This window comes from Zootoca vivipara, chromosome 3 (genome assembly GCF_965207765.1).
Source record: "Zootoca vivipara chromosome 3, rZooViv2.hap1.1, whole genome shotgun sequence".
Taxonomy (NCBI): Eukaryota; Metazoa; Chordata; class Lepidosauria; order Squamata; family Lacertidae; genus Zootoca; species Zootoca vivipara.
This window is the reverse complement of record NC_142586.1, coordinates 23,447,567-23,468,836: the sequence shown is the minus strand read 5'-3', so window position 1 is coordinate 23,468,836 and position 21,270 is coordinate 23,447,567. Positions and strand designations below refer to the sequence as shown.

Below are 21,270 nucleotides of genomic sequence, written 5' to 3'. Positions count from 1 at the left end.
ACAAAAATATAATTTTCAGTCCCTAATTAGCCTCTTGAGCAACTGCAGTTACAAAATAATTGCCAAAGCCTACACCTGTCCAATTTTTGAAAAGTTGTTTAACTCCTACAGGGGCCTGTTGGGTGCCATTTATGAAGTCTGTCATATATTAAACTACTTTCCCCAAAGGTAGCAAAAATTGTGGTATCTCTAAACTTGACAGATTTTGTACTCCTAACACCACATATATCAGAATCCCACAACATAGGCATTCAATAAGTTTGACTGAAGGGGTACAACTATGCAGCTGAGTGAAATTAATAACGTTTCCCCTAAAATGATATAGCTATTTTTAAATAAAAGTAATACTTAGATTTAAATGTTAAATAATCCTTGCAGAAAGAGGAATTAACTTGATTTCCACACTGAAATGAGACACCTTGGGAAGATTACAGTGCTAGTTTTCTTGAGACAGCTTCATTGCTTGTACTCTTCTTTTAGCAAAAGAATATGGGAAATTAAAGATGCACAAACCTATGTACTTGAATGGTGCCTAATGGGTTGCAGACATCTCTGTGTGTGGATTTGATGCTTTTAGGAGTACTCTGCTCTCTAGAGTCTCTGCATTTTAAAGTAATCATTGTTCCCATTAGAAAAATGAAGAAAAAAAAACACCCAACCAGTTGATCATATTCCAAACAAATATTTCCAACAATAAAAAAGCAAATTCAGCAATCTTCCTCATAGTATAGATATCGTAGAAGAAAACAAACAAAGCCTATACAATCCAAGCAAATAGATTAAAGCTTTCTGATATGTCAGTTTTGCTAAAAAGGTACCATTGTGATCAAGGGATTAAGTCTTTCCTTTCTAGTGAATGTTTTTGCTGAAGTCTTCCTACAGTTCTTGAATAACAGATTAACTTAAAAAAAATCCTAGTTTACCAGTAACCCATCAAGATTGACAGTGCTGATACACTGCTTTGTCCCTATAATTCAGCATTGATGAATGTGCTGATCTTCGCAAGAAGGGCTCCCTTTGACATGTAGTTGCCAGATTTTCTAAGCTGATGTTAAGTGAATTTTTCAAGAATATATATTCTATGCATGGATGAATACACAGTTCTATGCATGGAAAGGCATAGGAGTGAAGAGCTTTCCTCTGCACTGAAATGAGGAAGCAGAATATGGATTTGAGGGAACAATGTGCTGGTAACCCTGATGATGGGTATGAGAATGCAAGGTGGCCAAAGGTCAAGGGGAGAGAAGCACAGAAAGAGGAAGCAAACTCAAATTACTTCAGCAGTGGAGAGGTGGAGGGGGGGGAAGAGTATCAGCTTCAAGAGTCTAAACGAGGACAAATGCTCCTGGACCAAGACTGGAAGGTGAGGCCCCCTTCCAGCAATAGAGATTCTGTTGGAGAAACTGGACATGGAAGAAGGGGTGAATTTTCTGCAGGGGGACAAATCACCCCATGTATAAGATAAGCCAATAGATGCAAGGTCGGTGCCATCTATATAAGCTCGTGGTTTTTATACCAAAAAAGAAATATGAGTAAAACAAAACCTTTAAAATGTATCTTAATGCAAGTATTCTAATCAAAATGACAAATTTGTTTATGGCTCAGCAATTCATTATTATGGCAAATAGGGTAGCAGTGCATAAACAACTCTGTCTCCTTCTAATAAAATTAGAAATATTATTTTGTACAAGAAGAACTGAGGTTGAACACATGAAACTTACAAAAATGATGGTTCAAAAAGGGGGTGTGCATTGTGGAAACCCACAATAAACTTTCTATTTGGTCACAATAGACAAGCTGTCTTAATAGTTTTCACAACCAGTGTTGTATGCATGCTCGGAATGCCAGTGTTAGGAAACTTCTTGAAATCTATGGTTTAAGTAAGCCTTTCATCTTGATTGAAAACAGTTGTTAAAACTGTCTGGTTTTAAATCAAGCTGCTCCAATACAATTCTGAACATGTTCATCGGAATATGTACATGTAATAATATAACAATGCAAAAGCAAAGTTGGCCTTCCAAAGTTTTTTGGGAAAATTCCTACAGCACCTGTTTTGTTAGTTTTGCCAGCTGTTAGGATTGGGTCACAATCTTGTTTTTGTCCTCTACATTGATCTGTGTGTCTGTATGCATTGATGAAGAGAAATGACTATGAAGCTGCAAACCCACATAGTGTGTAATTGTGCTCAAGAGGTCAAATTTCTTCCATCGCTGTTTGAACTCTGTCAGTTATATGCTATGAAAGGGAGGCACATGGCTTACTATATTTTACCTTTTGTTGTCAGTGAGTATAACTGTTCACTGGTAGCTCTTGTCTCACCCACCCATAGATGCTTGGCAATCAAAGGGTATGACTTGAATTACTCAGTTGATCCTAAGAATTCTCTATTCAATGTTCTCCTTTAAAAGTCTCGACTTACTAGCTGTGGAACATGGCTTTCTGTTTGCCCTCCGGTAACACATGCTGAGAAGTGAAGCCAGGCTTCTGTTTGCTCCACCTCTCACTAGGGAAGGGTAAGAAAGGACTTGAAAGTTTCAAAATGCTTAGGGTGCTTCCTTCTCTCTTTACCAAACTGTTACATGAAAACGTTAAAAAGTAGGGATATAAGAACAGTCTCCTGGATGAGACAAATGGCCCGTCTTGTCCAGCAACCTGATCTCACAGTAACCGACCAGAGGCCTACAAGAAGAACCCAACAAGGACAGGAGCACAAGAACAATCTCTGCTCCTGCACTTTCCAGCACCTAGTATTTAGAAGCGTTTACTGCCTCTGACCTACTGGGTCAAGACCAGAGGCCCATCTAGTCTAATATCCTGTTGTCACAATGGCCACCCAGAAGCCTCTGGGAAGCCCATAAGCAGGGCCCTGAGTCCAGCATAACAGTACATCCAATATGACATTTAACTGAGAAGTGTTAGTAACTACTACCCACTTGCTAATATTATGTTCCTGGAATGCATTTCGTCTCTATAATGATAGTCGGTCAAATGTCCTTGGAAGCTCTTAAGTGGAGATGGGTGCCCACTGTCCTTTGCTGCTCAACCACAAAGTTTAGACAGACACATATTTGGAGGCTCTTCACAGAAATGAAAAGGAAGATGGTAATGTTGCCTAATAACATGAAATGCAACTCCTCACCCACAATAATACAACCACCAGACAACATGGACACTGGTACCAGAGCCTGCAATAAACCCAGATGCCAACTTTGCTGCCACATACACCCAGACAACATCATTACTGGCCCCAACAACATCCAACATACCATCTCAGGACTATTTAATTGCTCATCTTCTAACATTGTGTATGCCATCAAATGCCAGCAGTGCCCTTCAGCTCTCTATATTGGACAAACAGGCCAAATCCTACGCCAAAGGATAAATGGACATAGATCTGACATCAGGAATCACAAGACAGAGAAGCCAGTAGGAGAACACTTCAATCTCTTATGACATTCAATACAAGATCTCAAAGCAGCTGTCTTATTACAAAAGAATTTCAGAAACAGACTTGAAAGAGAAGTTGCTGAATTACAATTTCCGCGCGGCTTTGTCGCGCAGCGCCCCCTGCCGGCCCTGGCGCCCTGCGCCACCGGGACTACACCTAGAGCCGGGCCTGGAAATGTGCATGCCACACGAAAGCTTATACCAAGAACAAACTTAGTTGCTCACTAAGGTGCTACTGGACATTTAATTTTATTTTTATATTTCGACTGTGTCAGACCAACACAGCTACCTACCTGAATATAGAAACATGAAATGCAGAGCATAATGGGTACTTTGATGTATAACTGAGTTTAGATAGATGGTGACTAACATTTGGGTATTCACTGAAGTGATCCACTGGCTTTAAATAGACCTTTAAATAAAAGGATGTCATATGGAAGAGGGAGAAAGATTGTTTTCTGCTGCTCCAGAGAAGCGGACACGGAGCAATGGATTCAAACTTCAAGAAAGAAGATTCCACCTAAACATTAGGAAGAACTTCCTGACAGTAAGAGCTGTTCGGCAGTGGAATTTGCTACCAAGGAGTGTGGTGGAGTCTCCTTCTTTGGAGGTCTTTAAGCAGAGGCTTGACAGCCATATGTCAAGAATGCTTTGATGGTGTTTCCTGCTTGGCAGGGGGTTGGACTGGATGGCCCTTGTGGTCTCTTCCAACTCTATGATTCTATGATTCCCAAGTCTGTATACTTGTCATTTAGCTGTATTAATTATAGGCACCAGGTGAAAACAGTTGTATTTGTTGAGCCATTTTCATTTAGGATGTTGTGTTGTTCTATTTGTCGCTGCTTAGTATTGTTGTGAACTGATTGCTATGCTACCCTTTGTTCTTAACTATTGTTCCTCTTTTTAGATTTTAATTTTAAATTTTGAAACTTATGGAGTTTTTTTGGGCTGGAATGTTTAGTGATATGGTGGGGTAAAATATATCAAACAAACAAAAGCAGTCAGGTTTTTTAATTTTAACTTTACAATGCATTAATAAATCAAAAGTTTAACAATGTATTTTAGACCCTAATGCAGCCTTAATAAAGGGTTGTACCCACTACGTTTACTCAAAGTAGACCAATTGAAATTAATGGTTCTAAGGTAGCCATGTTGATAAATTTCAGTAGGTCTACTCTGTGTATCACAAACTTTGGATACAACCCAAAGCTTGTAATTGCAATATGGTAGTTTGTACCAGTCAAATGAACTTATTCTACCGTACTCATTTTTAGTCTTCACAGAATATTCAAATTTAGGAAGTGATTAACAACAACTTCAAATTAGCAATGTTAATTAGTGATAATGACAATGTTGCTTTTTGTGATGGGCACACCTGTTTATAAGGAGCCAAAGGAACTGCCAAAACATTTTGACAGTTAACATCTTGCACTTGAGAACACAAGGAGATTGGCAAATTGTGTGAAAATTTGACCTCCTGACACCACAACACACTGACTTTCAAATTCCAAGTTTCAAAATATCAACTATTAGATTAAGAATAAAGCGTGCCAGTTACATAAATATGTGCAAAATAGGCATGTTCTTATAAATTATTGCTTTGCTAAAAAAAAACCTTGGGTTTTTCAAGCATAGGATTTGGCACTGTTTGTAAGCCAAATCTGGTTACCAGGATTTTTTTTTTTTTTTAAAAAAGAAGCGGGTGGAAGTTCCACGTGTCATTTTTTCCCTTCCGCGTCATATTATATTGTTGTAACTAAACACTTCCCTATCCTTTATGTTAAGTAAAGAAATCAGTATCTTGCGCCAGATCCCACACCACTAAATTGTTTGCCATTCCATCTCCATGCATCCCTCCCCCCCTCTCTCTCTCTGTGTGTGTGTGTGTGTGTGTGTGTGTGTGTGTGTGTGAGAGAGAGAGAGAGAGAGAGAGAGAGAGAGAGAGAGAGAGAGAGAGAGAGAGAGAGAGAAGCATGTAGGAGGGAACCTGTGGCCTGCCGGTTGTAAAAAGTGGCTGTAACTAAAAATGCAAGACTGCATTCTAAATATGATGGCGAAAGAACATTTTGTCTAAGAGACTTTGCTTTCAGGATGGGTTCTAGACAGATTTTGAATGAGGACTAAGGCTTGTGACCCTTCTCTCCAGAGATGTGGATTGTAGAGGAAAAGGTCAAAAAGCCCTACTGCTCATTTAGAAGTCATCATGCAGTTGTACTCCTGCTCCTAATATCTCATGCTATCACATCTACCACAAACCTGGCTACAATTATAATGTATTAGTTAGCCACTGATGCTTTAGGTACCTGCATCAGGCCACCTGGGCCTCAACTTAGGCTCAAAAAGCAAAGAAAGCCCTGATGACATTATTAAAGCCCTGAATAAGTTGTGCTCCCAGTGATCTCGATGTTTTATGCATGGGAGAGAAAGACTAACAGTATCTGAAAGAGTTGTTGTGAACTTCCTTTTGTAAATTCCACTGTGCTTCATTATTCAATAGGAAGGGTCATTTTCTGTTCCAACAAAAATAATTTCAATAACTATCGCATGCGAAAAGGTTGCTTACCGGTGGCGTGCTGAATATGTAGAATGACGAACCCTTCAATGCCAGGAACTTGAATTTATAGAGCTGAGGGGAATCTGCGCCCTGGAGCCTCTCATTCACCCACCCCATATGTATGACCTGCAGAATAAAATCTTTGAAAATGAATTTCAACTCAGTCTACCAGAAGTTATATATTACATAATCCTGCTGACCATCACTTCTACACTGGAAGAAGAAAGCACAATCACTTTGTCCTGGGCACAGCAATGCTCTAAGGTCTCTAATGCGCAAACCCTCAACTCATGCAATCTATAGAGCACCCTGGTTCTTTCTGGTGTTGCTAAAACTAGCGGCTGAAAGTCATTGCATGTAGAAGCTGAACAATGTTTAATAAAGTACATAATTTGATGTATGTCATAGCAGCACAGCTGTCGGAAAATGAGCAATGTGCAAAAATACCCACAAGGATTTGAGAATATGTAGATATGTTATAGCCATTGTTCAGCGACAGAGGACATACTCTGCATGCAGAAGATCCTAGGTTTAATCTCCAAGATCTATCATTAGGCATCTCAAATAGTAGGACTGGGAAAGACTTGACCAAAACTTGGTAGATCTGCTTCCAGTTAAAGAAGCAAGATGGATTGATGAATGGCTCTTGATTCAAGGGCAGGACAATGCCATATATTCATGAGATAGCTATATAGGCAAGTCCTATATCACTAACATAACCTTGTTTGTGAAGAATTATCTATTTTAAAGCAACTGCTATGTCATGCTCTCCTACGGTCTTAAGAGCATCAACGTGTTTATCAGATCATAAGGAATATACAGCAGGTAAACTAAGTGTAAATTACAAAGTTAATATTATATAAAACCATGGAGTAAATATATATTTCTCTCCAAAAGATTATGAGTCAGGTCCAGAGAATTCCATTTAACATTTTACTCATAGAGAAGTAGGGGACCTCTAGAATGGCATGGGATGGGATAGGATGGGTGAATCGGTGGAAACTGTAAGGATTGCATGGTTGCGCAAGCACAAATTCATTTTCACTGGTGCAAGGCAACTTTTGATCCAAGCTTCACTCCTTATCCAGCTATTAATAACAACTCATATTAATAACTGAAAAAACAATAGCCCCATTATTCTTCAAAGTAGTAGCTATGCTTGAAATGAAATAAAAAACTTAGTTGGTCTCTAAAGTGCTACTGGAAGGAATGTTTTTATTTTATTTCGACTATGGCTGACCAACACGGCTACCTACCTGTATGCTTGAAATACATACACCTCAAGGGGGAAACTCTGCAGGTATGAAGAACCATGAAGTATTGCTTTACGGGGAGTTTTTAAGGCTCCTTTATAATGTGTTCAATAAGAAAGGTGTATAAATCCATTATATAAATAATAAATAAATATGAAAGTGGCGTTCCATGAAGAGATTTTAGGATATTTGCAATCTTAAACTTGCTAACCCAGAAGTAAGTCGCATTAAGTTCAATGAGGCCTACTTTGGAGTACACATGTAGAAGATTGCACTGCATATCTCCATGATTAAACAAAACAATACATTATGTTAATGCCCCTTCAGTGACACCCTCTGCATATGAATTGCTATTTATCTTTTTTGTAAAACAAAACGCTGAAAAGGGCATAGAGATACTGTAAAGACTGAACAAAAATATGAGCTTCGATTTTATGTAACATTTATTTTGGAGATTATAAGTATTACAATAAATATAGGGAAGGCAAACTGCTGAGCATAAAAATGAAGAAGAAATAGGCATTTCACAAACATAATATGTAGGCTGGCAGGGTTGCAGCTGAAAACGGGAACAATGACTTCACTAGGAGTAAGATATGCCATTTTGTGTCATGTTGCAATAAAAAATTAAGAAGGCAAAGGAAGTTGTAGCTTTAGGCATCTTTGGGTTGCTTGTTTGGTCTATTTATTCAAATACAAATGAGCAGTTGGTGACAGCAATTATATACAAGGGAGGAGGAAACTGAGAAAAGTGAAGCTGGAGCAGATTTTGCCCTTCTGAAATCTTGCGTGTCTCACATGAATAAGTAAATGGCAATTAAAACTGGCGATTACTCTAATAAACTTGCCAGGTTGCCTGAAGTTCTGAAGAAAGTTAGCAGTCATGATTCCTGTTGGAGATAACATGGAGGGGGATGGTTGGATCCTGATGAGGAATGGGAAGTGCTTAGGGAGTTGGAGCTGAACAACCCTGGGAAGGATTGTAGTGGGATGCCGGCGGTGAAATTGGGACCCCAAGAGGTGTCATGAGTTTGGGGAGGAAGAGGCCAGTAGTCCAAGGAATTGAGAGTTGGATCCAGGGGAGGGACTAAGCAGATTGGCAAAAGAGTGTTCTGCCTCTGTGACACCAGACATACCCTGGCACCACCTCCTCTGGTAAATTGGATGCCGAATTGGCACCAATTCCCACCTCCATGGAAACAGAGGTGTGAGTGTGAGCGCAAACAAACTTTGCAAGCCTAAGCTACTTGAAGGAGTATCTGCTTGCTTGCCTTCTTCAAAAGGAAGGTGCAGGTGACATGTTGCTTGTTGGAACAATGCTTTAGATTGTGATTAGCTATGTATCTATATCTCTTCGCCACCTGCTGCACTTTGTAACCTGTGCCTTGCCTGTGTCCCAAACTGATGCATGCATTTGATACTTTGGCAGAAACTGTGCTGTGAGTTCAAGATCTTCATCTGCCAGTGAGGACCAGGACATTAGCATGCAAATTATATGATGGGCTATTTTAAGTACTTCAAAATCAGCTGGTTCAACTGTACACTAGGGCATAGATTTGTCCATGTGTCTTACTTTATAGAGAAGAGTCCTCTCTTTGAAGGGCTGGCTTGAAGTTAAAAAACCATAAGAAGGGGCAACAGGGACCTGGGCAGCAGACTGAAAAGGCACTTGGGTCATCTACTTATGGGAGCTGTTTTGCATTTCTATTTAAATGCTATTAATAATTTCTAAGTATGTATATGCAGATTTTATGCAAACCTGTATCATCTATTCATCTTTTTTGATCGAAAAACATTCTTTTTATTATGCATAAATGGCCACTCTAATTGCTGCGGACAGGCAAAAGCAGGACAGGCAAGAACAGAAAGCAATTAATGTGAGCAAATGCAGTTAATTATACTTAGAATTTGATTTCGGTTGGTAATGAAGGGTGGGTCTAAGCAAGAGCTTTTCTTTCTTTCTTTTTAAATCTGCTTTTCTACAGTGAGATATATTATTTCCAATATATAGAATACAAGTGCCCAGCCAAGCATTACAAATCTGTTTTTCAATCTCTAAACGTGCTTCAAAATACTATAGTAATAAAACTGGATTGACACCAGACTAGTAGTTCATATTAAGTTGATTAAAAACCTCACTTTAGACTTCCCATTAAGCAATGAGAGGAAAATTCATTTTAAGCTAAAAGAATAGATGTGTGTGTCCTCTGCACAAATAGCACCATCACATTTATGGTTATATCACTTATCCAGTGAAGCTGTCCCATTTGTGCAACAAAAATACCCCCCTCTCTCATTCCCCTGCTTGCTCCCCAAATTTATTTTGGGGTTCCCTCAACCCTCTGGAGAAGATTGGGAGTCACATGGGACCCATGGGGAGAGGAGAAGGAGGGGAAGTTCTATTGCCCAAGCAGAAGCCCTGGTGTGAAGGCGACAACTTTGTTGGAGACAATCTTTAATGCTTCGTAAAGAAAACCATTGATCCATTGATGTGTGTGTGTGTTTAGAAATCGAGTCACAAATCTAGCTGCCTCCAAGAATAACACGGTGTTAAGTGCTTTCAGTGTTCTGAACATTTTGATAAATTGTACAAGGCAGACTTGAAAAGTGCTAATATTTGGAGTGCAGGAATGGTTAACTTTCTACAAGTTCCAACTAGATGATGTACAAGTTTATGCTATTGGGCTGACATTTCATTTTCACACTGAGGCAAATATATGAGCCTTCAAACAAACAAACAAACATCTCAAAGAATCATTACAACAAAAAATAGCTTAGCTGAATCAGTCCTGTTAAAATGTCTGGAGTGAATTTTGCAGCAAAGGCAATGTACATGTTACATGAAAGAGAGGTAATTTCAGACATGACTGGAAAGAACATAGAAAGCTGTTTTAAGAACATAAGACAAACACTGCTGGATCAGTCCAAAGGCTCAGCATCCTGTTCTCACAGTGGCCAACCAGATGCTGAACTTCGGCTTACATGTGCTCCTTTTTTGTGACTAATTGGAAGACGGAAGTGAAATGGCAGACTTTTAGCAGTAACCAAAGTAAATTGTCATACCTGATCTGAGGGAGAACAGCATTTATTTGCCATCTTCATCTGCAAAAAAGAAGAAGAGATATAGCTGCCATTTCATATTAAATCAGATTGTTGTATCTTACATGTTTTGTACATAACTAGAGTTTGACTGTAGAGTGCCATCTGCATTGCAAACTAGAATGCAAACATACTATATTCACATTAGAGACAGAAAATGAAAACAACAACAACAACTCTATGGCTTTGTGCATTATATCCTCATGGGGGTAGGGGTGGGGGAGATTGAAGGTACTGTTTATTCTTTAATTCACTTAAATCACAGATTCCTCAGTTCAGCAAATCATTTGTATAAGGTATTCATAGGTGGGTTTTTTAAAATCACTTTCATCTGGTTGTTCATTTATTTTTACAGTGGTACCTCGACAACCGAATGATTCGACTTCCAAAGGTTTCGACTTCCGAAGTCAACAACCCCGGAAGTCTTTTCGCCGCGTGTGCGTTCTGTGCCTGCACAAAGTGGCGCACGTGGTCGGCGCATGCACAGAAGCGCAAAATCACACTTTGTGCATGCGCAGAAGTGGCACTTCGACAACCGAAGACTTCGACTTACGAAGACGGCTGCGGAACGGATCGTCTTCGTAAGTCGAGATACCACTGTACTTTATTACTCATGCATAGCTGCCAAGTTTTCCCTTTTCTCGCGAGGAAGCCTATTCAGCATAAGGGAAAATCCCTTAAAAAAAGGGATAACTTGGCAGCTATGCTCATGCTCAACTGTGGAAAGATACAATATAACTGTATACCAGAGGTCAGCAAACTTTTTCAGCAGGGGGCCGGTCCACTGTCCCTCAGACCTGGGGGGGGGGACTATATTTTTTTGGGGGGGGGTAGTGAACGAATTCCTATGCCTCACAAATAACCCAGAGGTGTATTTTAAATAAAAGCACACAATCTACTCATGTAAAAACACACTGATTCCCGGACCATCCGCGGGCAGGATTTAGAAGGCGATTGGGCCGGATTCGGCCCCCGGGCCTTAGTTTGCCTACCCATGCTGTATACTGTATAAATAATCAGTATCTCTTCTTTTTAAGCAGTACTGTAACTAAAATTCTTAGAGAAATCTGCAGCAAGCATAACCCTTTGGACACTTCTGTGAGCAAGGGAAAAAACCCTCTTGATTTCAGTGATGTGGAACATTAAACACACTTTGCATCAGATCCTTACAACTTTTCTGTCTTCAGGAGTCCCTCTCAAAACCTGTATTATGTGGACCACTGGAGAATTATACTGCTAAATATGAATAATCACTTACATTAAAATGCTTGCACAGCTTTTTATATATTTATTGCATTTTAAATATTTATACAACACTTTTCTATTAAAATAGCCACAGCAGTCTACAATTAAGCAATCACATAAAACAATGTAATATAAACAACAGTACTCTAACAAGAGAAGCAGTCTAAAATGCAGTACAATTCCAGAGTAATAAAAGCAGCCGTTGCTGATCACCCAGTTAGTTAAAAGTCTTGCATGTTGAGGCGTATGCAGAAAAGAATCTCAGAGCACCTGAACTGGCAGGTAAAATCCAAAACTGCCCCCTTCTGCATCCAAAAGGGCATCCTCCATTCACAGAAGGGCTGTTTTATACATGTAGTTGCATGTAAAAAAAGATTTGCTGCTGTACAACCATGAGAACGTCTACAGAATCTACCTATTACTAGGGTGGCTTGAGGAATTCATTTTTATTTGCAAATTCCAATATGAACTAACCTGTACTAATGTGCGGATCTGAATGTAATTGGCCTTTGCATTTAGCACTTTTTCAAATTTAGTAATGCAGTACTTGGTTATTTTTATTATTATTATTTTGCTAAAATGCATATTAAAACAAGTATTTTAGGATAAAATGAATTTAAAAATGCAGATTTTCTGAGAAAACACCTGTTTAAATAAAAAAAATCCTGTTGCTTTAAAAAAATATTGCATATAATGCAAAAACTGATAGAACGGACTTATGAATGAAAACTTGTAAGACTGATATGGACAGGAGATAGACTGATTCATCTTACAGTCAGAGTTCCAAGAATACCTTTTGTTTCAGAAGTGGTGTAACTGATGCACATTAACCTTTTGACGGAGTACAGACACTCAGTTCATCACAGGGACACTGCAGAGCAGCCATTACAATGAATATCCCCATGAACACATGATACCTATCCTATGAGCTTTGCGGGGTGTTAATACTGAGTCTGGGTGGTCTACTGCAGATTGTGATATATTTTACTGTATTTTAATGTGATGCTGTTATATTGCCCTGGTACTGTTGAAGAGGGGCAGTATAGAAACCTTGATAAATAATGTTTACTCAGCAGTAAGTCCCTGTGAGACTGATTTCCAGGGAGATCTACATAGGATAGCAGTGTGTGAATCCCGCAGCAACTTTCTGTATGGTATGCCACTAATTCATTCTCAAACATTTTACGAGTAAGGGATGTTATTGGCAGCAACATGAAGTGGTATGCAATGGCGAGGCTATGTGCTGGAATACACATATATACACATGAAGAAAGTGACCCCTTTATCTCTTTAAGCAAGCCACTCCTGGCTTTTTCACATCAATTTTGTATTCTCGTGTAGAGAAAAATATGAATTCCATAAATGGATGGTGATTGTTCATCCAGCTTCCCCCTCTGCTGGGCAGCAGAAACTGAATGATGATGATGATGATTTCACTATATGACTAAGGCCTAAAATACAATTTATTTTAAAAGACTTTAAATTAGCCATGGGGAACAATTGGATCAGGGCAGCAGCATTCGGGAAGGAAGATCTAAACCAGGCATCCCCAAACTGCGGCCCTCCAGATGTTTTGGCCTACAACTCCCATGATCCCTAGCTAACAGGACCAGTGGTCAGGGATGATGGGAATTGTAGTCCAAAACATCTGGAGGGCCGAAGTTTGGGGATGCCTGATCTAAACCTTTCCAACTGCACCTTTCCCCTGATCAAAATCTACCCTGCCAGAAGTTATTGTTAACACTGTTTGAATTAATATTGCATCTGCCCCTTTTCACCAGTGTGGGATAATAGCTTGGGTAATTGTAGCAAGGGGAAAGTGTTTAGCACTCTCTCAGCACTGCTGATCCCAAACCACAATGACTGCAATGACATTATTATTATTATTATTATTATTATTATTACTACTACTACTACGACTACTACGACTACTACTACTACACAATCATTGATCTCCTGTGTCATGTATAGTATGGCATTAATTTTACCAGAATTCAAGAGCTTTTCAACCAATTTATAACCAACATCACATACATTAGGAGATAATGTTCTACAAATTATCCTCATTCGCACAGGCCAGTGACTGCAGATCTATATCACTGTATTTTAATGGTTATTTAAGGTCAGTGTTTCAGATTCTTGTGAGGAACTTAGAAAGTCATGGCGACATTTTTAAAAAACAAAACAAAATGCAATTTATATATTATTTATAATATATATATAAACTCAGTCTTTGGTTTGGAACTGCTTACTTGGAAATAAAAAATCCTATCAGCAGTGGAGAATACTACCACAATATGCACAAATTAGAGAATTACCTTGCCAAATACAAATACAATTGCTCCCTACAGCATAGAGACTCTGTAACAATCTACACCATTTTTCTGGTGCTTGGCACCCTCTCCTGCCTTTCATCTTTTTCTAATACCGTGTTTCCCCTTTTTTAAGACACCGTCTTATAACTTTTTTCCCTCAAAAAAACACACAGTGGCTTATTTTCAGGGGGTGTCTTTTTTTAAAAAAAGTGCTGGTACTACTGGGACCCACTGGCTCAGGATGCTCGGTGCTCTCTTCTGCGCGCTGCTGGGCGCGTTGTTGGCGCTGCCAGTTCCGAGCGCCTGCAGGGTGGGGTGCGGGTGGCAGTGCTTTAAACCCCCAACCCTGTAGAAAGCAATGGAAGTTATGGACCGTAACAATCCTTAAGAGGCGCAGGTCTTAAAAAACCCCTGGTATCACCCTTGAAGCACAGCCTTCCAAAGTCAGGGGGGAAGAGGTCTGTTTAGACAAAGGAAAGGTTCGTGGGTGATTCTGCGCCCTGGGACCCACAGAGCTACTTTAAAAATCCCAACCTGGGGGGGGGGGGTCAAATAGTGAAGCCCCATAGCCCTGTAGCAACAGAAGGCACATTCTGAAGCACCCAAGCTGTTCGGTTCCATAAAAAATCCAGGAATTGTAAAATTAACAACAATAATGGGGGGGGCACTCTATCCAAAGAGTTAAGAATGAATTTGAAAGTGTTGAGTTATATATGGAAAAATATGGAAAGGAAAGTTAAAGATAAAAAATAAATAATTATCGCAAGGGAAAAAATAACATCATAAAGGGTAATAATATTAAATATAAAATAGACAACACAACAGAAAAAGCAATGAGATCGCACAGGAGTGAGGGAAGTGGGGAGAGAGGGAGGGGGGTAAGGAATGGAAGGAGGCAATGGTTGGAGGAGGGTATAGGGGGATGAATTAAAGGAAAATTAAGACTGAGAAGCGCATGGTTTTTGTTTTTTAAAGATGCAAAGGCTTGCAATCAGCCAAAGTATAGAGCCCAACTTCCAGGAGACTGCGATCTACTTGCGGATTTATAAACTGGAGGTGATCTACCCCCGTTTTATTGGTGTTCAGGTCAGAGTTGTTTTTAGAGAGAGGAAATATCCCATTTTTGAGGTTAAAGTAAAAGTTCCTGACCTTTTTTTTATAATGAGGAAATGCTGCTAAAACTCCGTTCTTCATTCCACGAAGGGGAGAGGGGGCGGGGCCGGGTGCTCAAAGACAAAAGAAATGGAAAAGGAGATAGCGATCAACTGCAGCCTCCTGCAGCCGCCGGGAGAGGCAGGGGCTGCAGCCGAGTGCTGCTTCGCAAACAAACGGGGGAAAGTGCTTAGAACCCAGAGAATCCAGCTGAAAAACACGAAGCAGCAACAGCAATTGCACACACACCATCCCAAGCCAGCACAGTAACCAAGTCCCAAAAGCAAGAAAGGACTCAGCAAACACTGCTGCGGCCGGCGTTGCTGCTGCTGACTCGGGGAGCTCAGTGCTCTCTTCCACACAGCGCCTATCACTATGGCTTATTTTCGGGGTACGGTTTATATTTCTCAAATGCTTAGAAATGCTGCTATGGCTTATTTTATGACTACGCCTTAAAAAGGGGGAAACACGGTAGTAGCATATTGTGTTCAGGAGAAATCTTAATGTATTGCATTTTATTTCAGAAACACGTGAAAACAAATTATAAACAATATGGTGATTGTGCATGGAAAAGCTTAGATAAAAGAGATGCATAAAGAGCTTTCACAAACAGTTGTCTAAAAGAGCCTTCATAAAAGGTGAACGTTATTCTGCATGGGTCATTCACATTACTTCAGAATATCATCTAGAGGAGTACCCTCTGAAATTCCATTAGACAAGCTGGTTGTATATAACATAAGCTATATTTGCTATGAAAACTGTGGCTTACTTGACCTATATTTGCAATCTCCTGTACTTGTACTTTTCATGTTGTGAATGAACACATTTGGATACAAATGGAGGGCACAGACATTAGGACAAGTTGTACATGTCTATGCACTATGTTATCTATTTTCTGATTGTGTGGACAGTGCTGAAATACATACAGCTTATAGGCTATCTGCCTCCATGCATTCATTGTACATTACTTTCAGTCATCAGCACAGAGGTTACACCTTTATAGAAATGAGAGTTTAAAACACTTACTAAAAGATTTCCATGTTGAGTGTCTGAGAACTATTGCAATGCCTAAGGAGCTGCACAATAAATTAGGAAACCCTCATCTTAGCAATAAGCAAATGAGCTCCTTAAGGTAAGGTAAAGGTAAAGGACCCCTGGATAGTTAAGTCCAGTCAAAGGCGACTATGGGGTTGCGGCGCTCGACCCGCTTTCAGGCTGAGGGAGCTTGTGTTTGTCCACAGACAACTTTCCAGCCAGCATGACTAAACCGCTTCTGGCAGAATGGAACACCGTGGCGGAAACCAGAGCGCACAGAAACGCCGTTTACCTTCCCACCTTTTTATCTACTTGCACTGGCGTGCTTCGAACTGATAGGTTGGCAGGAGCTGGGACACAACAATGGGAGCTCACCCCCCTCTTCTCACTCCAGTTACTGAATCTTCCAATTGGCAAGCCCAAGAGCATTAGTGGTTTAGACCACAGCACCACCTGCACCTCAGATGGTCTTAAACAAGCCATTTGCTGTCATGCTCACTGTCTCCACCCTACAGCTAAAATATGGGAATAATAGTAGTAGGGAATCAAATTCAGTGCTACATGAGCAGGATTGCCCCTTCTTCTCTTCCCCTTGTAATCCCACAATCCTCTGGAACAGATTCAACTGGGCGAGCAGAAGTCTGTTCTGTTTGAGATTGCCCTGGAAACAACCATTCTGAGCAGTCTAAAGCTCTTTATTGTTAAAGCCACTAGAACTCTTCTTGATTTTTTTTAAAAAAATAGATATTGCTATTCCTAGTCCTTACGTTTACTTGGTTGTTCTGTGGCCACAAATTTATCATTCCCAAGACGGCTGGCATGCAAAGTTACAGTCAATACAATGACCTCAGACAAGCTTGGAAGCAGTAGTCCCTTTATGAATAGCAAACTTAACTAGAATATGTGGTTTTCCTATCTGTCTAACTGTAGAGTGATTCCCCTGGAGGAAGAACTTTTTAGTTCAAAAACAGGTTTGGATTCAACTTGGTGCAGCTTTTAAAAACACCTTTCCCACCTATTGATTTTATCTTCTGCATTTTTGCTACATTAGTGGCATGCCCCCCTCCCATTTCTGCTGCAGACTTTATCCTTAAAAAAACAAAAACAAAGATGGCTGGATGTTTTTTAGATACAAAGAGGCAACACCAGGTGGTGTTTCAAGTTCACAAAGGCCCAGTGGAAATAAAATGAGCTAATGTTCAGTATGTTGGAAAGATAAAACTTTTTGAATGGGGACAACCTCCGCCTTCAACATATGCTAAAAGTATATTTTTAGAAATCTCTCCCCCCCCTTCTTCTCACTCCAGTTACTGAATTATTTATGTAGATATGTAAATAATTGATGAGCACGGAAACCAAAGCACCTTCTTAAAAAGATTACGGCAGCAGCCCTGAAAGTGCTCACCTGGCACAAAGCCTCATTGAAAATTTCAGGGACTTGTTTTTGTGCAAACATGTTTAGGATCAGACTGCAATTCATCTAATCATGAAAAATAAGTGCAATTTGATGACACTCTTCCTAAAACAGAAAGCCAAGCTGCTGGGTGTGTGTAACAACAAATTAAGATAAATTTACAATTGTTGCTAGTTATAAAGAAATATTTGGGTTGCTTTTGGCCCTTTAAGCTCACTGGCACACGACAATGATAAATACTCTTCATCTCACTGTTGCTATTCATATAAGTGGTATTAAGAGGTGAAAGCTCCAGGATAGGCTTGTAAAAAACAACAACCCCAGAGTTTCGATGGAGAGGCTGTGCAGCCTCCAGAAAGTGCTATTGCAGCTTCAGCCTTCAGAGGATGGGTTGTGTGTCTGGCTCTGGGAAGCTTCCCAGCCTTCAGAAGCTTAGCTGAAGCTTAGCTAACCTCCCTTTATATACCCTGGGTAACCCTTCTCCCTGGCTCATATGACTTTAGGGTGGAGCTGAGAAAAGGGGGCAGAGTTGCTTTTTCATGTTTGTTTATAAACCAGCCTGTCCCTTTGGAGCAAGAGGGAGGGGAACCTCCAATAACATGGTCCATACTTCACCCTCCAGGCCTCCCCATTTGGCCTGTGGGGCTGTTTTGGGGAAGCCACTGCTACCTGCCCTATGCCTGATGGCATACATGACACCAGGGGTGGGGCAGGCAAGGGTGGGGCATCAAAGGAGCAGTCGGGAGCATAGCTTTGTTCCTTTGCTGCAGCAAGGTGCACTCCCACCTGCCAATTAACTTATGGGCAGAGGGAGCGAGCCTTGCTCAAAGGAAGGGAAGTGTTTTCCATTTAATGGAAACTGCTGCTTCTTCCCAGCGCTACTCTTATGCTGCTGAGTAATGTTGTTGGGAAAGGGGTTTCGAACAGCCCCACGCTGTGCTTTTAAGTCCCAACAATTGGAGTGTCAAAGTGCAGCATCACCTGATGTCACTGTGATGTCAGGTGAATTTTGGCCCACCCCTGCTTTAGAGCTTACTGCAGGATTCACAGGTTTTCAAGTGGAATCTGCTCCTTTCAGAACGGTCTCAGAAACACAATGTTGATATGCAGGGCATTGAAAGATTCCACTCTGTCCCACGAGCAACTTCCAGCACAAAAACAACAACAAACAATGAACAGCAACAAAACCCACACCAAACTGGTGGATATTCAGCTCTGGAATGTATGGATTTCCCCCATTCATTTCAATGAGCACAGCAAAGCCACTCATTGGTTCTGGAATGCAAACAATAAGTTGCTGCCTCTACTGAAATGAAGAAGTTTGTTTGGAACTCTTGTATCTGTAAAAGAGGGGAAAGCCTCAGCTTTATTATGACCCAATAATTTGTAGTGGAACTAAAACCGAAGGCTGTTTCATACTTGCCTATTTTAGCATGGGTCTGCACCATATTGCATACGTGCAATGTTTCCTCCCCTGTTCAAGCTTACCCACGCATGCATTTTTAACTATACCATATGTATACACAGTGGAGTGAATCTTACTTGGAAAGAGGAAGAAGGGAGGAACATTTCACCATCAGTGGCAGCAGAATTTGGCAGGCAGCAGGAAGGCACCATATGCCTTTGTCCCACTTACTACACATGCTTAAATTCAACTTTACAAGACAGTCACAGAAATATTCCCTCTGGAACCACATTCTGTTAGCCATTCTGCAACATGCAGCTGTAGAGTCTCAGAGCTAAACCAACTGCTCCAACAGATTCTTTGGGCATTAATCACACACTTTCTCTCTGTATGTACATATGAAATAAACAGCATGCATAAATACTCCCCCCCACCCCCCACCCGAAAAAACCCACAGCATCAAACATTTAAGGCATTGGGTACCAAACTGCTGAATCAATAAAGTTAGCAAAAAGACAGCCTACCAGACAAGGGGTGGGGGGAGAGTGATAGACTGTGTGTGTGTTTCTGGAAACCGTAATATGGGATTGTGATATAGCCACATTCTTGATTGGCTTAACATCTACTAAAAAGAATTCAGTAAAGGGGCAAACAAATGAAATCTGCATATATATATATATATATATATATATATATATATATATATATATATATAAAATAAAGGGCCCTACAAAGGGAGAGAAAGAGGGCAGTAGATGGACATTGCAGGAGTATTTCACTTCTTGAAAAAGGTACAAATCTTTTCACAAGAAAATAAAGAAATAGGGATGAATGGAATAGAACTGATCCGGTTTGTGTTTTAAATGTGTTGACCAGTGAGTCCATTCTGTCTTGTTTCCATGCAGGTTTTTTTTGGGGGTGGGATCCTTAAAAAAATTCTTTTGCATGCTTTTCATGGGAATCAATTTTTAAAAACGTAATTTAATTTCTTTTAAAGTATTTACAAGGTGGTCTGAGGGCTGCCCATTCTCATTTCTTTTTTTAAACAAAGGAAGCTGTCTTATGCTTAGTCAGACTGATCTATCTAGTTTAGTATCGTCTAAAATCAATTAGCAATGGCTACCCAGGGTTTCAGACAGGGTTTTTATTTATTTCCTAGCCTTAGCTAGGGGTATTCAACCTTTGACTTTCTGCGTGCAAAGCAGATGTTCTACTACTGAGCTACAAACTTTCAACAGTTTTCAGCCATGGAGCAGGTAGACAGTCCAGCACTTGCTGAGCCTATTGAAAATTAATCTAAAAAATGCCTTGAATGTGCCATTATGACATACTATCCCTTCCTGGGTAACCATAAGAGGAAAAAAGATGTCTGCTCCCATGACACTCCGAAGGCAGTAATCTTTTATTCCATTTTATGTCCTTGATGGCCTTGCGGGGACATTGTAAGGAAGAAAATATGGCTGCCCCCTAGGTACATGGGAGCAGTCACTTTTTTTCTATGAAATTATGCAGGAAGGGACAGCACATCACATTGCACCGCCACTTTTATACACATTTTCAACTAGCTCAGCAAACACCGTGCTTTCTACATGCAGCTCTTCTGATACCTTCATAAAAATGCAAGGGGTTTGCATCTAATGTTAGTCATGTTCAGAGCAGATACACTTACGGTATATTAATGGGCATGACTTCCCTGAGTATAACTTGGTTAGATACAAGCTAAATTGTATGCAAGCCATGCTGTGGAAAAGTTCATAGATATGTGGTTTTATTTGTGTACCTTCCATGTTCAATGTGGAGCTCAACCTGAAGCCAGAAGAGATGAAAAAGGAGCAGGGAGAAGCGGTCATAACAAATGCCACTGGAGATTGGTGGGGTTGGGATCAAGGTGCAAAGGAATGAGGTTTAAGCCTTTCCCTTCCCATTACAGATCCATGTGAGAAAAGTGGCCTGGATGCTGAGACCAAGGCGCAGGTCCAAGTCACTGGCTACGAGCTCATCCAGGCCACCAGGATCCTGCTGAGGCTCCCTTGGCATCTCCCTCTTGCCTGGTGGACTCAAGTAGCTGCCCTGCCTCCTCTGCCACCATGTCGGCCAAGGAGCAGCTGAAGAAGCTGGAACAACTTCTGGTGGATGGGCTGCAGGACAGCAAGAAAGTCCTAAGTGTGGAAGTGCTGCTGTACCTCCGGGCCAGCCTCTGCACCAAGTGCAGCCACAAATTGCCAACCAGGAGGGACAGGCTCATCTTGGACTTCAAGTGGGAAATGGACATCCTGATTATCGAGACTGGTGTGTGTAACTTCCTCATCAGTGGTGACTGGGCAGACTACCCAGAGTTAGCATCCATCTTA

General features: G+C 40.6%; 1 protein-coding gene across 1 annotated transcript in view; it reads right to left on the bottom strand.

Annotated features, from left to right (window-relative positions):
* The window catches only part of SNTG2 (syntrophin gamma 2), a 120,169-nt gene that overhangs the window by 26,477 nt on the left and 72,422 nt on the right, over positions 1 to 21,270 (bottom strand). The window contains exons 10-11 of the mRNA XM_088665607.1: positions 10,318 to 10,356; positions 6,011 to 6,127 (exon numbers count right to left, since the gene is read on the bottom strand). Coding sequence (XP_088521733.1) covers positions 6,011 to 6,127; positions 10,318 to 10,356 — 156 coding nt within the window. The remainder of the gene's footprint in view (positions 1 to 6,010; positions 6,128 to 10,317; positions 10,357 to 21,270) is intronic.